The sequence below is a fragment of the Danio aesculapii genome, chromosome 1 (genome assembly GCF_903798145.1).
Source record: "Danio aesculapii chromosome 1, fDanAes4.1, whole genome shotgun sequence".
Taxonomy (NCBI): domain Eukaryota; kingdom Metazoa; phylum Chordata; class Actinopteri; order Cypriniformes; family Danionidae; genus Danio; species Danio aesculapii.
In genome coordinates this window covers 42,007,641-42,025,946 of record NC_079435.1, presented here as the reverse complement: position 1 = coordinate 42,025,946, position 18,306 = coordinate 42,007,641, and the positions used below count along the sequence as shown (strand labels likewise).

Genomic DNA, 18,306 nt, shown 5'->3' with positions numbered 1-18,306 from the left:
AGCTGGAGTTGTCTATTTTAAACAGCCCTAGTCAGTTGGCCTATTTTCAGATGTATTTTAAGATACAGTGCGTCCTGCGAGACATCATCCCCTGTCTTTTTCAGCCTCTGTGAGAGCAGCCCTGCTTTCTACTGCTGAGGCTGTTGCTTGGGTGATTATAAGCAGGAATAGAGCCTGCATGATGCTATTTTTGTTGGGTTTTGTGTTGGTCCTTGATGATGGTGTCATGAGGCCAATTCTCCAGCAGTTTACTTAAGACCCGGATATACTTACAGCGTATTTTGTTTAGGGGTCAAAGGAAGTTTGAGATACCCGAGTGATGATATACTGTTAGTGAACATCCCAACATCAACCACTCCAGAGAGCAGCATTTAGAGGATAATTTGCACTTGTGTTTCTTCTGAATATAAAACTAAAATTACAGCTATGAGAAAACGGTACATCATAGGATAGCTTGCAAAACAATTACCGTTTATTCATCCTCGGGTGGTTGCAGATCTTGAGGGTTTTTTCTGTTAAACACAAAAGATGTTTTGAAGAATTTTAGAAATTAGTAGCAATTGACATCCATATCAGGAGAAATTAAACCAAGGTGAGTTGATGGGTAATTGGGTGATGATGGGTGAGTTGAAAGGCAATAGTAACTCAAATAACCACTCGTTACAACCAAGGTATGCAGCTAAGAATAGGAAAATGAGGCTACAATTCGCACAGACTCACCAAAATTGACAATAAAAGATTGGAAAAATGTTGCCTGGTCTGATGAGTCTTGATTTCTGCTGTGAGATTGGTAGGGTCAGAATTTGGTGTCAACAACATGAAAGCATGGATCCATCCTGCCTTGTATCAATGGTTCAGGCTGGTGGTGTTGGTGTAATGGTATGGGAGATATTTTCTTGGCATACTTTGGGCCCATTAATACCAATTGAGCATCGTGTCAACGCCACACCCTACCTGAGTATTGTTTTTTGACATGTCCATCCCTTTATGACCACAGTGTACCCATCTTCTGATGGCTACCTCCAGCAGGATAACGCACAATGTCATAAAGCGTGAATCACCTCAGACTGGTTTCTTGAACATGACAATGAGTTCACTGTACTCAAATGGCCTCCACAGTCACCAGATTTCAATCCAACAGAGCACCTTTGGGATGTGGTGGAATGGGAGATTCGCATCATGGATAAGCAGCTGACAAATCTGCAGCAACTGCGTGATGCTATCATGTCAATCTGACCAAAATCTCTGAGGAATATTTCTAGCACCTTGTTGAATTGCCACAAGGATTAAGGCAGTCTTGAAGGCAAAATGGGGTCCAAACTGGTACTAGTAAGGTGTACCTAATAAAGTGGCCGGAGAGTGTATTTCACTTTACCTCAACATTTAATTTCAATTACTGTAAATGACTGTTCATAGTTTAGGAAATTGATTAGAAACAGCTTTTCCCTCTCCTTAAAAAAATAAATATATAAATCAGTTTTGCAGTGGCAGCTTGCAAAGTGAAAAACACTGTATGCATACATTCACAGGAGACCGCTTGTTCATGAATTATGTCATAATTCACTTTAGCACAACATATGTGAGCACGATTTCAGCAAAAACTGTTGGTAAGTGAGATATCCTCCTAGCAAACTCAGATTGCTTTGAGTCAGCTAATGGGACGCTCGCTTGAGCAACTCACTGTTTTCCTGGCTTTGGTATGGCATCTCAGCCATTATGGTGAAATGTAGCCTCTTACACAACTGCCCTGTAGGAGAGCTGCTCCTGTGGGTCTGTTGACTGGACTGTCACCAGCAGGTGCGTGTGTGTGTGTGTGTGTGTGTGTTTTTGAGCGTCAAGGTAACGGAACTGCCTGTCTGCCACCAGAAGCTTTTTTGGTTCTTCCTAAAATGTTCCCATCAATCAGCCTTCTTTATTTATTGCTGTCCCTATGTCTCATTTGCAGGAACGTAAGGCCTTCACAGTATGAGTTTTTTTTTTCTTTACAATTTGTATTATCTTTTAAAGTGTATTTTACTTTGAGACATTCATTTTTAATTGACGATATATTATTTATAACGTAAACATTGTTTTCCCATCTGTTAGCAGGACATTTTCCATGCTAAAACTTACTGACAGCCAAAGAAAACAGGTGACAGGTGAACTTTTACATTTTCCCGAGAACTACTGATGGTTTCAAACAAGTTGTCCAAATGAGCTCTGTTTCAAAGGTGCAGTCTATGGATGAGCTCCATGGTATGGTACATTTACGTTCTACGTCACCGGTGTAAAAGTTTATTTTAGTTTATATTACTTTTTTTAAATCAAAATAGAAATAACATTAAGAATTTTGTTCTAGGCCTATTTGCATTATTATGGTGTTGTCTATGCCTATACCTAAAGGTATATTTCAACCCAGGCTCATTCTGAAAACGTACCTCTATATACATTTCTGGAGACAGCCAAATACATCCCAGGAGCTACATTTTTTTGCAGTTTTTGTTATCGTGAATCCACGAAAGGCTGATGTGTACACTTTTTGAGTTCTCAAATTAGTCTCGCGAGAGCCATTTGTGCCTGCTGTTCTCGCGTAAACCCATCAGAGGCAGCTGTTGACTGACTGAATGACTGACTGACTGACCTTCTTTCCCTCAACCCAACCAATTGTATTGATGAACCCACCCACCCACTTCCCTAAACACAACCAACAATTTTCAAAAGCAATCCAGAAAAAGAAAAGCCCTCGTCTGATTTTTACAACGTTCTCAGATTTTACCACATTCTCACCCTGTTATTTACTTGTTTATTTTACTTTTTGGATTCAGTTTTTGTCTTTCTGAAACCGTTCTTTACTGGATTTGAACCCCGTCGTCATGGTCAACTTTTCTCTGCGTCTCAAGTCCCCCGACGTACATTGTGAGCTAACGGGACCAACTGGTTACAGTTGAAAGTTTTCCATATGGAGATAAGCGGTCAGCTGGTAAGTACGAAAAGCAATGCCGTCATACCACCCCATAGTGTTCATTAAAAACTTAAATATAGCCATACTACATAATTCACGATCTCCAGATATGTTTAAAGGGCTACGTTTTCAGAATGAGCCTATGTTGGTATATTTAGTACAGTTTTGGTTCAAAATATAAATAAGGACACATAACAAAACATAATTTATATGTGCTTCATATTAACTAGCAGGAAATGTTGACCATTGACCACACAAAATGACAAATCACATTGCTGTAAATACAAAGTAACCCTAAAGTGAGTGGAGGGTATAAGCAAATATAAGGTTTTAGACCTCAATAATTCGTTAGTACAGTGTAGGGCCTACAAGTCCTGCACAGTGACCAGATGGAATTTGAGCCGTTCTTTTTGCTAAATACTGGTCAGCTGGTGAAGGAAAACAATCCCTGACTCGCTACTCCAAAACACCCTAAAGTGACTTTAATATTCAGATCTGGTGACTATGCAGGCCTTGGGAGATGTTCAACTTCACTTTCTATAAACACGAAGTAACTCTAAAGTGAGTGGAGTAAATAAACAAAAAGAAAAGTTGACAGTAATAAATTGATCTGTCATAAAACTTGAATCAACATAATAATAAGAACTAGGCTTTAACAGGATTTATTTCTTCAGCAGTTTAAAATAAATTGTTAACTTGTCCTGCTTTCCATCTGTAAGATAATCTCTTGAGCCTGTTTTTTGTTTTCATTTTCATCCACAATGGTGTTTTTGATGTTTTTCCACAAGTACCAGTTAATTTTTATTATTTAAAGAATTGCAATGACTAAACAGTGGTATGTGTCTCATGTCATCATATATACAATAATACAGCCATCTATTATACTATCATCTATCAGCTAGTAATTCAAGTCCTTTGTGAAGGGTAAAATTAACAAAAAATACAGTCTTTCATTATACATTCTCCAAAAATTCTCAAAGAGGATCCCGGATTTGTCAGAAATCATCAGATCTCTGACATAACTTATAAGTCGGATTTCTAAGGGTAAGAAAGTGGCAATCTGATTCAACTACATATTTTTTTCCAACAGCTAGAAGGCCAAAAGTTATATACTCTAAAGTGACAAAGTAAGAAAATGAATAAATAAAACCATTAAAAACCTAAAAGATAAAACCCCAATTAGTGATTTTTAAATAACAAAACACTGATGTTTAAAAATCTGTCATTAGCTTTCTTTTTAATCACCTACTTTTATGACAAGTATAAGAACAAAACTGTCAGTCGTGTTACCATCAGCAGCATTACATTTCTGAATGCATAATTATAGCCAAACCTACTGAGGTTGGATAATGAAACTGAAGCACCTTGTTTTAGACCACAGTAATTCATTAGAATGGTGTAGGATCTCCTTTTGCAGCAAATACAGCATCAGTTCATCTTGGGAATAACAGATACAAGTTCTTCTAGCAGAATAGTGGTCAGGTCATCCTGGTGGGGGAAATGTTTCCTGATTTGCTCCTCCAGAACACCCCAAAGTGGCTCAATAATATACTGATCTGGTGACTGTGCAGGCCATGGGAGATGTTCAACACTCTCAGGTTCATCAAACCACTCTGTCACCAGTCTTGCTGTGTGTATTGCTGCATTATCATCCTGATACACGGCACCGCCTTCAGGATAAAATGTTTGAACCATTCGGTGCACATGTTCCTTTCTTTGGTAGTCCTTGGCAGTGACGCACTCATTTAGCACATGTATTGGGCCTAGGGAATGCCATGAATCTGCAGCCCAAACCATCACTGGTCCAGCCCCCATGCTTCACTCTGGGCATGCAGCAGTCTCTGTGGTATGCTTCTTTTGGGCTTCTCCACACCGTAAAGATAGGAAAAGGGTCTAGCCAGGCTGCAAACGCTCATCAGACACAAAAATAGTCCAGGGTTAAAATACAAAGTTAGGCAAAACATCAAAAAGTCCATAACAGGAAAACAATACTCAGCAGTAAATGTGTATGACTGGTGCTTTTATGAGGGTGTACATTGGCTGCAGGTATCTGTGTAATCACAATCAAGTGACTCAAATGAGATTCAGGTGTGCGGTGTAAGGGATTTTGGGACATGAAGTCCGGTTGAGTGACAGATGTGAAGTAGAGTGCCCTCTGGTGTGTCTGGTGGGCATTTTAGCCGGTGACTGTGACACAGTGACGGGTAGACTGGCGGCTGCCTTAAGTGGTGACGGGTAGAGTGAGTGGCAAGTCTTTATGGCAGCTGCTCCTGCCATGCAAAGATTTTACCCATGCTGAGTACATGTGACCGCTTTAGAGACTTTTAGTGTCCTAATTCAGTTGCTCAGTCTGACTTATACATGACTCCATGTACAGTCATCTATAATGTATTCACTACATAGGAAGTGACCGAAAATGTGATTTTGGACACAGCATGTGTCTTGGCTATTACAATAATCCATACTGTATTTCAGTGTTGGCAACATTAGCCCTTAGCACCGTTACCAACAGCTGCAAACATACACCCATAGACAATTTAGAGAACACATGTCAGAAGTCATTTCACATCTCCAATGAAACTTTGCATTTTATCAATGAACATATCTCTGAAATAAGCTAAATCACATATGGCTTTGTTATGTGAAATATAAATTCTAACTCCCCCAATTCTTATGTAACAGCCTCTTTGCAATGCAAAACAATCTGGGCTGAAATGTGCAGCATAAACTCTAAAGCGCAGAATGAAATGATTGTAAACTGTTCCCAGGGTCTGCATTCTTCAGCAGTGTGTGCAGAGCAACATGTGCGACACTCAGCCAGGAACAGCACTGCTGGTATTTAGGAATAATAAGCTCTATCTGGGTTTCTCCTTATTACTTCAGTGTAGGCCAAATTTCTGATTACTCTTAGGTGTCATGCATCATTTTATATGTGAGATTTATATGTTCGTTTATCTGATTATATTATATGATCGTTTAAATGTTTTATATATGAGATGAAGAAGATTAAAATAAATGTGGTTTCTTGTGGTCTGACCCTTTAATGTTATTTTGATCATAATGGATAATTTGGATTTACTATTAATTAGTTGACTTTACTTAAAAAAGAGAGTAAAACTGGCAGCATGGTGGTTCAGTGGTTAGCACTGTCGCCTCCCTACAAGATGGTTGCTGGTTCGAATCTCAGCTGGGCCAGTTGGCATTTCTTTGGAGTTTGCTTGTTCTCCCTGTGTTGGCGTGGTTTTCCTCCAGGTGCTCCGTTTTCCCCCACAGTCCAAAGACATGTCATCATCTTGGAATTAGAAGGTTCTGTCTGCTTTCTGAATGATTTTTAGATATTGAGCTTCAAAGTTTTTGCGTTCCTTAGCAAACAGTATGTCTAACATTTGTTATTTAAATAAAAAGTCTTCAAATGTAAACAACTTATTAAAAAAGTCTCATAATGTAAATAAGTTGTCATTTAATAAGAATATGTCAATAACTCAATTTTGACAAAAATGTCAGATAGAACCATATAATTCTAAGGTGACGATTGGTGAATTGGATGAACTTAAATGGCCGTAGTGTATGAGTGTGTGTGTATGAGTGTATGGTTGCGGCTGGAAAGGTATCCACTGCGTAAAACATATGCTGGAATAGTTGGCGGTTCATTCTGCTGTGGTGACCCCTGATAAATAAGGGACTAAGCTGAAGGAAAATTATGAATGAATGAGAGTAAACCTGTTAAATGAAGTCAACGTGTTGTTTTTAAGTTAAGTAACTAACTTCAAATAGGAGAGAGAAATAAGTAATGATAAAGGAGATGTAAGGATAGATGTATACGTTTATCAGAAATTCAAAAGGAAAGGGTTAATTTTGTTTGTTTGTTTATTTTAACATTAAATTATTTAAAATAATAAGTTACCCGGAAATAAAATGTACACACAATCTTGTGGTTCCAAATCAGTTTTGTTTTTCTGTTTCAAAGATAGTTTGAAGAATTTTGGAAATCGGTACATCCATAGAAGGAAAAAAACAACCATACATACTGGTTTCCAACAGTCTTCAAAAATATCTTTTTTTGTGAAGAAAGAAACTCAAACAGTTTGGTGGACTTATTATTATTATTAGTAGTAGTAGTAGTAGTATTTTAGGGGGTAAACTGGGGGGTAAACTGTCCCTTTAACTTTTTTGTGTGCTTTATTTTGTCAGAATAGAGCAACTTTTATTTTTAAGGTTTAAGGTTTAACAACTTTATTAATCCCACCAGAGGCAATTAGATTAGGGTAATAGCATTTCATGATTCAACAAACACATAAGGAGACAAATCACTTACAAACAGTGTTAAAAAAACAAAACAAAACAAAAAAAACAATCCAGCATGCTTCATGTATAACTTCATAAATAGTTAAAAAAAAAAAAAAACATGGAAAAACACATGTATTAGAAATGTAAATTTAAAACTTGCTAAAATGTAATGTTGTAAAGCCTTACTGCCTCTGAAACAAATGTAAATTTATATCTGTTGGAAGAGCATTTAATGCTTCTTAACATTCTTCCAGAGGGCAACAGAACAAAAAAGGCTTCAGAGGATGGGAGTCATCTCTTATAACAGTTTGAGTTTTCCTTAATACTTGCTGTTCATGTAACTCTGCTAGACTCCTCAGAGGTAAACCAATAATCTTGGAGCAAGTCTTGACTAAATTTTGCAGTCGATTTTTCTCTCTAACGGAAAGTGAAGAGAACCAGCATAAAAAGGAAAAGCTTAATAAACTCTCGATATAGGTGGTATAAAAAGTTCTCAGTATGCGTTTTTCTACACAGAAAGAGTTCAGTTTTCTAAGAACATACATTCTCTGATGCACTTTCTTAGCAACAGCTTCTGAAATCTGCTGGAACTTTAATGTGGTATCAAATATTGTACCAAGATACTTATATTCCTGTACCCTTTCAACTTGTTTTCCGTTAAAATACACTGGTTTCACTTCTAAAGCATTTTTTCTACAATTAATTACCATCTCTTTTGTTTTTGTGATATTCAGTTGTAGTTCAGCTTCACTTTTGCTTCACTTTTGCTCGAAGGTTTGATAGATAGGTTTCATAAATCATTCTCAACTTAGATTTGGAGCATGTTGCATTTTCAAATGCTTTTTATAGGTGATTCAAAAGTTTATGTAAACGTGCATTTACTGTGAATGCTCTGAGCAGCTGAAAACAATGTCATCATAAGCTGCTCACGTGCAAAGTGTTATAATTTATATTAATTACTGTACACCTTTTAAGATTTGATAATTGCACAAAAACAAATCGGATTCTCAGGCATTGCTAGAAGCTATTTAAAAAGTTACTGGTAAGTAGGGCTGCACAATGAAAAATTATCTTTATCATGATAATAGTATGTGCAATATCCATATCACAACAAGGAAAGTGCAATAAATTGAATTCATTTTATGTGCCAAGCATTTGTGTGCTGCATGCATAGGTTGTTTATCCATATCTGACCAATCAGATGGGGCCTTTACTATCTCAATCCCCGCCTCAGTAGGTGAACTTAGAGCTGAAAATAAATACTAATGCTTGGAGACAAGAAGGGGTTTTTAGTCATTTGTGGTGTTAAAGTCTAAATGTATGCACCTTGACTTAGTGTTTTTATTTTATTTAATTAGCTCAGAAAAACTAAATCTATTACTTGTTTATTTTAGTTTGATCATTACATAAATAAATTATATTTTTAAATTGCTGATAAAATAACATTTTGCAAGTAAGTTATATAGTGATCACAACACTCTATAACAACATTACATAGTTTCCCAGTATCATGCAGCCCTATTGGCAAGCGATATACTTTATATTCTTTGATTTCCCGCTTGTTCATTTAAGGTCATGTTTGTGACACTGTGGCTTCCTTGAAGGACAATAGACAATGAGTGACCTCACACTGATGTACAGGTCAGCTGTTTCCAGCCATGAGAGCAGTTTAGGTTTAGGAGGTAACAGGTTTATGGGTGATTGTGTGCATGTTTGTAGGTTTTTTCTTTATTCAAAGGTGTTTTGCATAATAATCTTTTCTAATCTCAGCTGCTTCGTTAAGCACTTGGCCTTTTGGCAATATAAATGAGCAAATTAGTATTTCTCTCTCTGTTATGCACAGTGTGTTAAGTAAAGATTAGAGGTTATGCAATACAACTTTAGATACCATTGTAAGTACATGTACATAATCACTTATGCATACATACAGATAAACACATACTATACCTATTTACACACTGACAAGCGCACATGCAGACACACACACACACACACACACACACACACACGCACACACAAACACACACACACACACATAACCGAAATAAGAGCTTCTATGGCCATAACGTGTGTGTAAGTGAATTATAATTTTTTTTCTTAAGATGGTAATATTAGGTTAGATTTAGGTTGTGATGTCAGGTGATCAAAATTCAATGTCTAGCCAGTGTCTAAGGACAATGTTATTTTGACGTACAATAACGACATCAAATGACGTTGATATTTGGTTTGTGTTGGAAAGTGACCAACATCCAATATCTGATAGATGTCATAGTGATAACGTCAAAGTGACCAAAGTCAAGCCAACATCTTAACCGAACAACGTCTTATTGACGTCAAATACTGACATTTATTCATCAACTATGGCAACCAAAATCCAACATCTGATAGCCGTCATAGTGGAAACGTCCACAGAACATCAAGCTGTAACATGATTAATTGTTGATATTTGGTTGATTTTAGGTTGGACGTTGGACAATGACATCGGCCTGACATTGGGTTCTGATGTCTTCACGATTTTCATTTCCAAACAAAATGCAATGTCCCCACAATGTTGGGGTACAGCTTCAATCTGATGTCATATTGACGTCCTCTTCCTGCTGGGTTATGTGAGCTCTAAAGTATCATTAGGCTTTCTTAAAAAAATAGAAAGCATCTTTTTGATTAATATTTAAGCACAAGCTATTTTAAAGGTGCAGTATGTGATCTGCTAAAATGCTAACCGGTTAGCATAATATCTTTGAAAACACAGTGCCTACCCTGCCATCCAAAGCCACACCTCCTGATATCATGAACGCACACCTTAAAGTTGACAGTAAACAACCCATTAGATCAGAGATGACCAAAGTAGAGCTCACGGGCCAAAGTTGGCCCATGGTAACCTTTGATTTGACCCACCATCCCATTTAAAAGAGAGGGAGAATGATGGGAAGGTGGTTGGGGCGACTGCCGTTGACAGAGATTATACGTAACGTAACCTTTTGTTTTGTTTTATTGCTGAGCTACAAAAAATGAACGGAAATTAAAGGATTTAATTAAATGTTGTAAATGAAACAGACTTCTAAAATGTAAATACTGTCACTTGACAGAGGACAATGCACAAGACATCTGCAAGCAAATCAAGGTAAAGGCAGGAGCAGCTCGACTTGTGTATTCAACATTGAACTTTATTGTGTTTTAAATGGGATTGTTTATATAAGTTCATTATAAAATCTTAAAAAATGATACTGCATCAATTAATATGATTTAAAGTAAAGTTTTTCTAGCTATTGTTAAATATTACCGAAAAAATTTGGAAATTATCCATGGCAAATTGAAAATATACAGTTTAGTATATACTCGACCCACAGCCCTCAATGAAGTTGGCTTTTTTTGCCCTTTTAAAGGACAAAGTTTGGGCAACCCTGCACTAGATCATGTTATTCGCCAGTTATAAAACTTTATAGTACATTATAATACTACAATTCCGAATGAAAAACTGTATTATATTTAGCACCTTTTTGGTTGTGTAGCAAGCAAAACTTGTCATAATGTGCAATATTTCATGCATGCAAAGATCGCAGGTCTCACTCTCTCATGCTAAAGCAACTACTGTATGGTTGGCTGGCGGGGTGCAGAAATTGCACTTATTATTAAGCCATACTTACATGCCATTTCAGACTGAATATTTAGAGTAGCGTGATAAACAATATAGGAAGTGCATCACAGGTTGTCATTGTTCAAAAATGAACCAATGTGAATATAAAACCAACGTAACCTCAGTAAAGCAGGCTGAATAGCTCTATTTACTTATGTTTCATTGTTAAAATAAATAAAATCTACATTATCGATGCTGTAAAAGGTCCCTTATCAAATTGAAAATAATCACGTCAATCTTTTGCCAGGAGATTTCAGTAGCTGAACAACACTTCTGTGCATATAACCCATTTGTAACAACAAAGTCAACATAAGCTTTGCATTAAAACAGAACATTACCTGTCTAAAAGAAATACTTTAGCCATGGTGTCATCCTTCCTCCAGCATGCAAAAGTAACCCAATATAGAATATGAAGATGAACAAAAACTTATAAATATATTTGGATGATTTACTTTAATCAATACTATTGGAATGTGAAGAGACTTTCAACCAGCACAACAAAAATCTTTCTGAAGATAGTCACCTACGGCAAAGCTAAATATCTTTTTTGTTATAAATGCTTTCATGAAGAAACTTTATTATCCAAATAAACCTTAAATTCCACAAATGTTTTTTTTTACAATGGAAAAAAGAAAGATAAACCGATTATTATTGGTTAACTGAAAAGCTCTTTAAAGATCCAAAAAGAGTTCTTCTGTGGCATTATTTTTGAAATATTTTATTTAAGGTCACTATATTCATTTCACACATTATTAGTATACAGGTTACATTATCATTCAGTTACCTCTTCATTCTTCTCATCACAACTTTGATTGTTTTATCTTGTTTTCTGTATTACAGGCAGTGACAGGAAGAAGTTTCGGGGATAAGGATTTCAGAAGTGGACTGGAGAATGGCATTCTGCTTTGCGAGTGAGTTTTACTGAAATTTAATTTTGATGTGGATGTAAATTCTATTTTCTTTCTTTTTTGTTGAATTTGAGATTTTTGGCAAGTGCTTAAAAAAACATGTTTTGATGACATGCTAATTATATGCAGTGTAATACAGTTTTTTCCTACACACTTTTTTCTTACTGCTTACACACAAAATCTTTTCTTGTCACACAATTTCTGAAACATCTCACTCAAAATGCAAAACTATACCTCAAATCTCCAAAACCAGAAGCTATTTCTCAGCCTTGAACTCCTATTTCAATTGCATAAAACACTTTTTTCAAAACTCTATACACAACCCTCTACCTAAAACACAAAACCACTTGCTTTCCTTTTCCAAGCACAACCAGTCAAAATACTACACTTATTCACAAGGTCGCACACACACGCTCCTTAACTAATCACTGCTTTGGTCTAGGCCAAAGGTGATAGGACACTGGGCTGTTCTGGTCCAAAAAAAATGGTTTTCCACCCATTCACAATTTGTAGTTTTGTACCTACCCCATTTTCTTCTTTTCTAAATCCTAAATCCTAAACTCTAAAAAAGAATAAAGGAATTCTTCTGAGCCTAGCTCTGTAAAGTGTATGATGACCAACCCTACACCCACATGACGCTTTTCCAGGCAATGGACACTTCTCCCATCGACACTCCTCTCACACACAATTGTGGTTTTACTGTATTCTAAAGTATAAACTTTTGCTTTGCATATGTTTTATTTTATTTATTTTTTTAATTTTAACATACAGTATGTTTATGTTTTTGTATGCTATAAACAACAATAATGTTTAGCCTAATGAATATTTTCAGTTTTTTCATGTCATGTCAACATTGTATTGAAATGTAGATATAAGCCTATGGAAGAGCAAAGAGCTTTAGATTTACTAAAACAGTGTTTACATGGTTTATTCAAACATTTAGTATTATGAAAGAAGTGTTTGCCATTTGATGCAAATGCTTCATTGTGACGTGTGTTTACGGCATTTTAAATGCAGTGTTACATTTTGAATTAGATGTGAGCAGGGGCGTCGCTAGACCCAATCGTGCCCCAGTGAAAATCTCCAGTGCCCCAGTAAATGCATTGAGATATGATTTACTTCATATGCAAGTGTATTTATTAAAAGTGGTCATTCCGAAATAAAGACGTTATTCTCTATGTGCAACTGAACCAACGCTGGTGAAAGCAATGTAATCAAAAAGCAAACTGACGCATCACCGCGTGTGCGCAGAGAACACGCGCGCCTCGCGCACGCGCTGCTCTTCTTCTGAGAGTCCCGATAGTAAACATGCGCGCCAAAAAAGCAGGCTACTTGTTACGCGCCGCTCATGCGTTGGAAACCAGCGTAACAGCCTTTTTTGTTTTGCAAGTGGACAAAACTAAAGTTTAAACAATATAATGGTGATCTTACTAAGCATGCCTCCTAATAGATTTTTTTGTATGAAGCAAAAAGGAGGGATGAGGAGTCAGGGAGGTAAAGACTTAACAAACCTAATTATCTGCCATGTGTCAAGTCTACAACAGATAATCCTATGACATCTTTTTTTTTATTTTATTGAATTGTCTATAGAATTTAATTCAAATGAAATTAATATTTATGCAAAAGTAATTTCTTAAATGATCTTAGCATCACTCCAGTTGTTTTCCAATTACATTTAAGATTATTTGAAGAATAATTGTATAATAATAAGAATACTTTTATTTATAATATGATATATTATATTATAAATAAAAGTATTCTTATTATTATACAATTATTCTTCAAAATAATAGTGAATAATAGTGTATTTATATGTACATACATTTTATTTGGGGGGGGGGGGGGGGGGGGGGGGGGGGGGGGTATGGGCGAAGGGGGTACGTGCCCCAGTAGAGCTTTATGTCTAGCAACGCCCCTGGATGTGAGACATTTTGCATTTTGTGTGTGCAGTTCTGAGAATTGTGTGTAGAGTTTTGAAAAAAGGAGAAATTGTTTTGAAAACGTGTGTAAGCAGTTGGAAAAAACTGTAACATAGAAGATCTAGTAATCTGAAAGTGTGTCAGTCCAGTTTTCAGAGTTCAAGTTCAATTTAGTTCAGTTGAGTGTGGTTTAATTTTAATTAAACACTGAAGAGCAAATCTATCAATGCACAGCTCCACAAGTTATAAAGGTAAAATTCAATATTGACATATAAATAAAACAATGACTTATGATGTTGGAATCATTATATAATGTCTTGCTTAAGATTAAGATAAATGTGGGTCCTTCTGAATAACCCTTTTAAAGTCATTATCAACATAATGGATCCTATTGATATACTGTAAAAAGCGATTAGTTGACTTTACTGTTATATTTATTACAGTTTATTTACAGTCAAGCCTAAAATTATTTTGGGCTTGACTGTTTGTTACAAAGGAAAAACAATACATTGATTATATGAATAAAATCATACATTTTGATGACATGATTTCATGAAATTTACTGTTGTTTAAAAGTTCGGCGTCAATAATATTTTTTAATGATGTGAAATATTATTACACCTATAAAAAAGAGCTGCTTTCTATTTTAATATATTAACAAATGTAGTTTATTTTTGCTGTGGTCAGGCCCGGATTAAGACTTCAGGGGCCCCTGGGCACATTGTCTTGTAAGGCCCCCTACCCGGCCACACCCCTATAGTTGAATTAAAAAATAAGAATAATATAATAATTTTTTAATAAAATGAATCTTTAATTGGTATAATTTAAATAAATGATATATAGTACATATTTATATAGTCTACAAAGATTTTACTTATTAAAATACTAATAAGTATAATACTAATATATATATATTTTTTTTTAAGGGTATTTTTAATGTATAACTTCTACAAACTTATAAAGCGTATTATTGGCATGGCATATAACACACAATGCCTCTCCAATCCAGTTCTATGAATCTGAGTCTTTCATAATACACACTTATTAATGATTTACTCTCTCTCCTCCTCTCCCTCTATTTTCTCTACTCTTCTCGTGATTGAGTAGGCAAACAGCATCGATCAACTTGATTATAAACCTAAAAGTATCCGAAATCACACACTATACTTCTTCTCTCCTGTCTCTCTCCTCTTCAGGGCCTTTCTCTCTCTCCCTCTCTCTCTCTCCTTTTTCTGTCTGTCTCTGACATGATGAATCCAGTCCGCGCTGCGCTGCCATTAGCCTCCTGGTTAGTGCTAGCTTACTCATCTAACGTTACCATAACGTCTTCTCATTGATTGAAGTTCAGAAAAGGGCGACTAACATTGTAGATACGAATCAATTCTATTAATTTGTTGCTAACGTTTAACACCAGGTGGAAAAATAACAGTTTATAGACAATTATACACATGTGAAATAGGCTAAACATTATTAAATAACCCAGGCACTTGTGACTTTATCACATTTCACACATATCACTTATCACATTTTCATTATTTAATTTTTTTTCTTCCTATTACAAATAAATATATTTCCAATCTGATATGTAATATGGAGAGGAATAGTAGCACGGGTTCAGCAGACAGTGGATTCCAATTTTATACAGTCATTGATTCGAACCGGGGTTGATGACCGATCGCGTCAAAAGATATTGCCGTGCGCTTAACGAGGTACGCCACTCACGCTGTCATTTGCTGCACTCTTTACTTATCTTGTCTCTATCAATCAGACGTTGATGCAAGGAAACCGTGAATATAGTTTATTCCAACTAGGTGCGCTATTTGCACTTAGGCTAAAAAGACACTCCGAAATGGGCTCCTGCAGGGGCCCCAAGTGCGCACGGGCCCTTGGGCCTGTGCCCATAAGGCCCATTGGTTAATCCGGCCCTGGCTGTGGTTCACTGGAATTTTTACCAGAAGTTACTCCGTCTTCAGTGATCCTTCAGAAATTATTCTGATATTCTAAGCTGATTGTAAGGAACATTCATTTCTCTCTCATATCATGTGATTTCATTAGGCTGCTGAGTTCAATCAAGCCAGGTCTTGTGAAAAAGATAAACAGACTTCCAACACCCATCGCAGGACTGGTGAGTTCAGTTAGTGTGTGTTTGTCCGTTCATTTGTGTGTGTTTGTGTTGTTCTGTGCCTGTTTGTGTCAGGCCAGTCTTCGCACTGTGCTCTCTCCGAACAAATCCAGTACTGTCCCAGTTTGTCTGTGTTTCTGTCAAGATAAATACAAATAACCCAACATCACTACTTGCTATACACTTTTATACACATATACACTTATTTAACCATACACTTACATGGCAATTTGCACATAACAGCTGCACATATAACGTTTTATATAGTAATAAACATGTACATACACTTGTCAATCTGTATATTTTCACTCACTACTTCTATTTTTAAAAAATATATATTTATTATCTGTTTTTTGTCCTGTCTCTGTAATCCTGTTGCACTGTAGAAGCTCTGTCACGAAAACAAATTCCTCGTATGTGTAAACATACCTGGCAATAAAGCTCTTTCTGATTCTGATTCTGATAATCAGTGAACTAAGTAAGTTAAAGCTCCGTGGACAAACCGTGGTATTACCATTCATGATATTTTATTGTACCATATTGCAAATTAAATGAAAGAAAACAAAAATTATAAAATGACCTATAACTGCTTATTCTTTAAATATTTTGGGGGGTTGATAATACAAACTGTGATGTGTAATCGCAACATACATTAATCCTTAATATGTGTGTTTTGTTTCACCTCAGGATAATCTGACAATGTTTCTGAGAGGATGTGAAGAGGTGGGATTGAAGGGGTCACAGCTGTTCGATCCTGGAGACCTGCAAGATACATCTATACGAGCAAACTTAACGTATGTGCTATATGTATGTGCTTGTGTGTACACGAGGGGCAGACCTATTATGTGCTGAAAGAGAGTGTGATGAATCATAGCAATCAGTTTGGCACTGATTTTTATGCACATTTTAGGATATCTCATAAAAGAAACTGTGATAACATTTAGATGCATAAAAATGACAAATTCACATGAAAAACACTAGCACTTTACTGACCAATTCTGAATATTAGCTAGTGGCTGTTTATTTGTATCTATAAAGTACATATTCTGCATGATCTTATTCTACATCCCCAACCCTATCCACCTATCTACCTAAAGCTAGCTACTACTTTAATAACTATAAATGAGCAACAAGTTATGAGTTTATTGAGGCAAAAGTTATAGTTAATGGTTTGTTAATAGCAAGAATTGTACCTTAAAATAAGTTGAAACCAAAAAAACGTATCTTTGTCTGTTATTGACATTTTAATTTGTTTTAAAAACATTTGAAAAGAGTAATCGTGATTAATTGCATCCAAAATTAAAGTTTTTTTGACATAATATATATGTGTGTTATATATTTATGTATATGCGATACACACACATACATAGAAAAAAAAACTATACAAAACTATACAACATGTTTTGTTACATAGATATTTAAATTTATATATAATTTGCATATATAACACGGATGTTTCCCAGAGATATGTTGCGGCTGGAAGGGCATTCCACTGTAGCGACCCCGGATTAATAAAGGGACTAAGCTAAAAAAGAAAATAAATAAAATATATATATATATATATATATATATATATATATATATATATATATATATATATATATATATATATATATATATATATATATATATATATATATATATATATATATATATATATATATATATGCAAAAGCCGCTAAACGTCACTTCCGCCAAAAATGAGATAATGACATTGAGTGAATGCTTTAGGCACGTAGTGCATGTTCAACAAATAGATTTGCTTCAAATCATCTAAATCCCAGCTTCAGCGCATTCAGAAAAACAGTTTGTTGTCAAAAGCCACTAAACACCACTTGCTTTTGACAGCAAAATACGCTATATCCCGAGAACCAATCAGAAGGCGTGAATCGAATCATATGTTTTCAATGTAGCAGCGCGCTGATACGCCGGCTTTATGAGGAGGCTGTTTTATTAAGCTTTCGATTAAGATTTTAAAAGACAGAATTTGATGAACTGGATGAGCCTATCCGACTGTCAGTGAATGGCAAATGAAAACGTCCCTTACCTTAGAACTCTTAATGTTTACTATACATTAAATGGCAACTCCATTTCACGAAAAAGAGAGTTAAGATGCCATTCTTTTATTCCACATGGATGCTATGAGAATAAACAAGAGACCAAGACCTTAATGGTGAGAATGAATGAATGACAGCTTCTAAAATTGTCTGAGAGACATCCCCTTTTTGCCCAGTAGGCTTACCTTGTGTCTTATTTGCCAATTTAAGCTATTTTTAAAAGATAAATATAATGTATAAAACTATACATTATTTGTATTACTTCATAATACCTATAAGTCTGACAAGCTTTTTATATTAATGGACAATGCACAGACATTAAATCATTCAATTAAATACATTAAATCCAATTCCCAAATATCAGAAATGACAACAGATTGTTAAGATTTAATTAATGTTAGTTTTAATGCCATTGATTAATGCACGCACTTGACAGAT

General features: G+C 35.6%; 1 protein-coding gene across 6 annotated transcripts in view; it reads left to right on the top strand.

Moving 5' to 3' along the window:
* limch1a (LIM and calponin homology domains 1a) overlaps nt 1-18,306 on the top strand; it is a 115,770-nt gene that overhangs the window by 19,911 nt on the left and 77,553 nt on the right. For all 6 annotated transcript variants that reach the window (XM_056460737.1, XM_056460731.1, XM_056460715.1 and 3 more), the window contains exons 2-4: nt 11,703-11,773; nt 15,745-15,814; nt 16,499-16,605. In XM_056460737.1, coding sequence (XP_056316712.1) covers nt 11,703-11,773; nt 15,745-15,814; nt 16,499-16,605 — 248 coding nt within the window. The remainder of the gene's footprint in view (nt 1-11,702; nt 11,774-15,744; nt 15,815-16,498; nt 16,606-18,306) is intronic.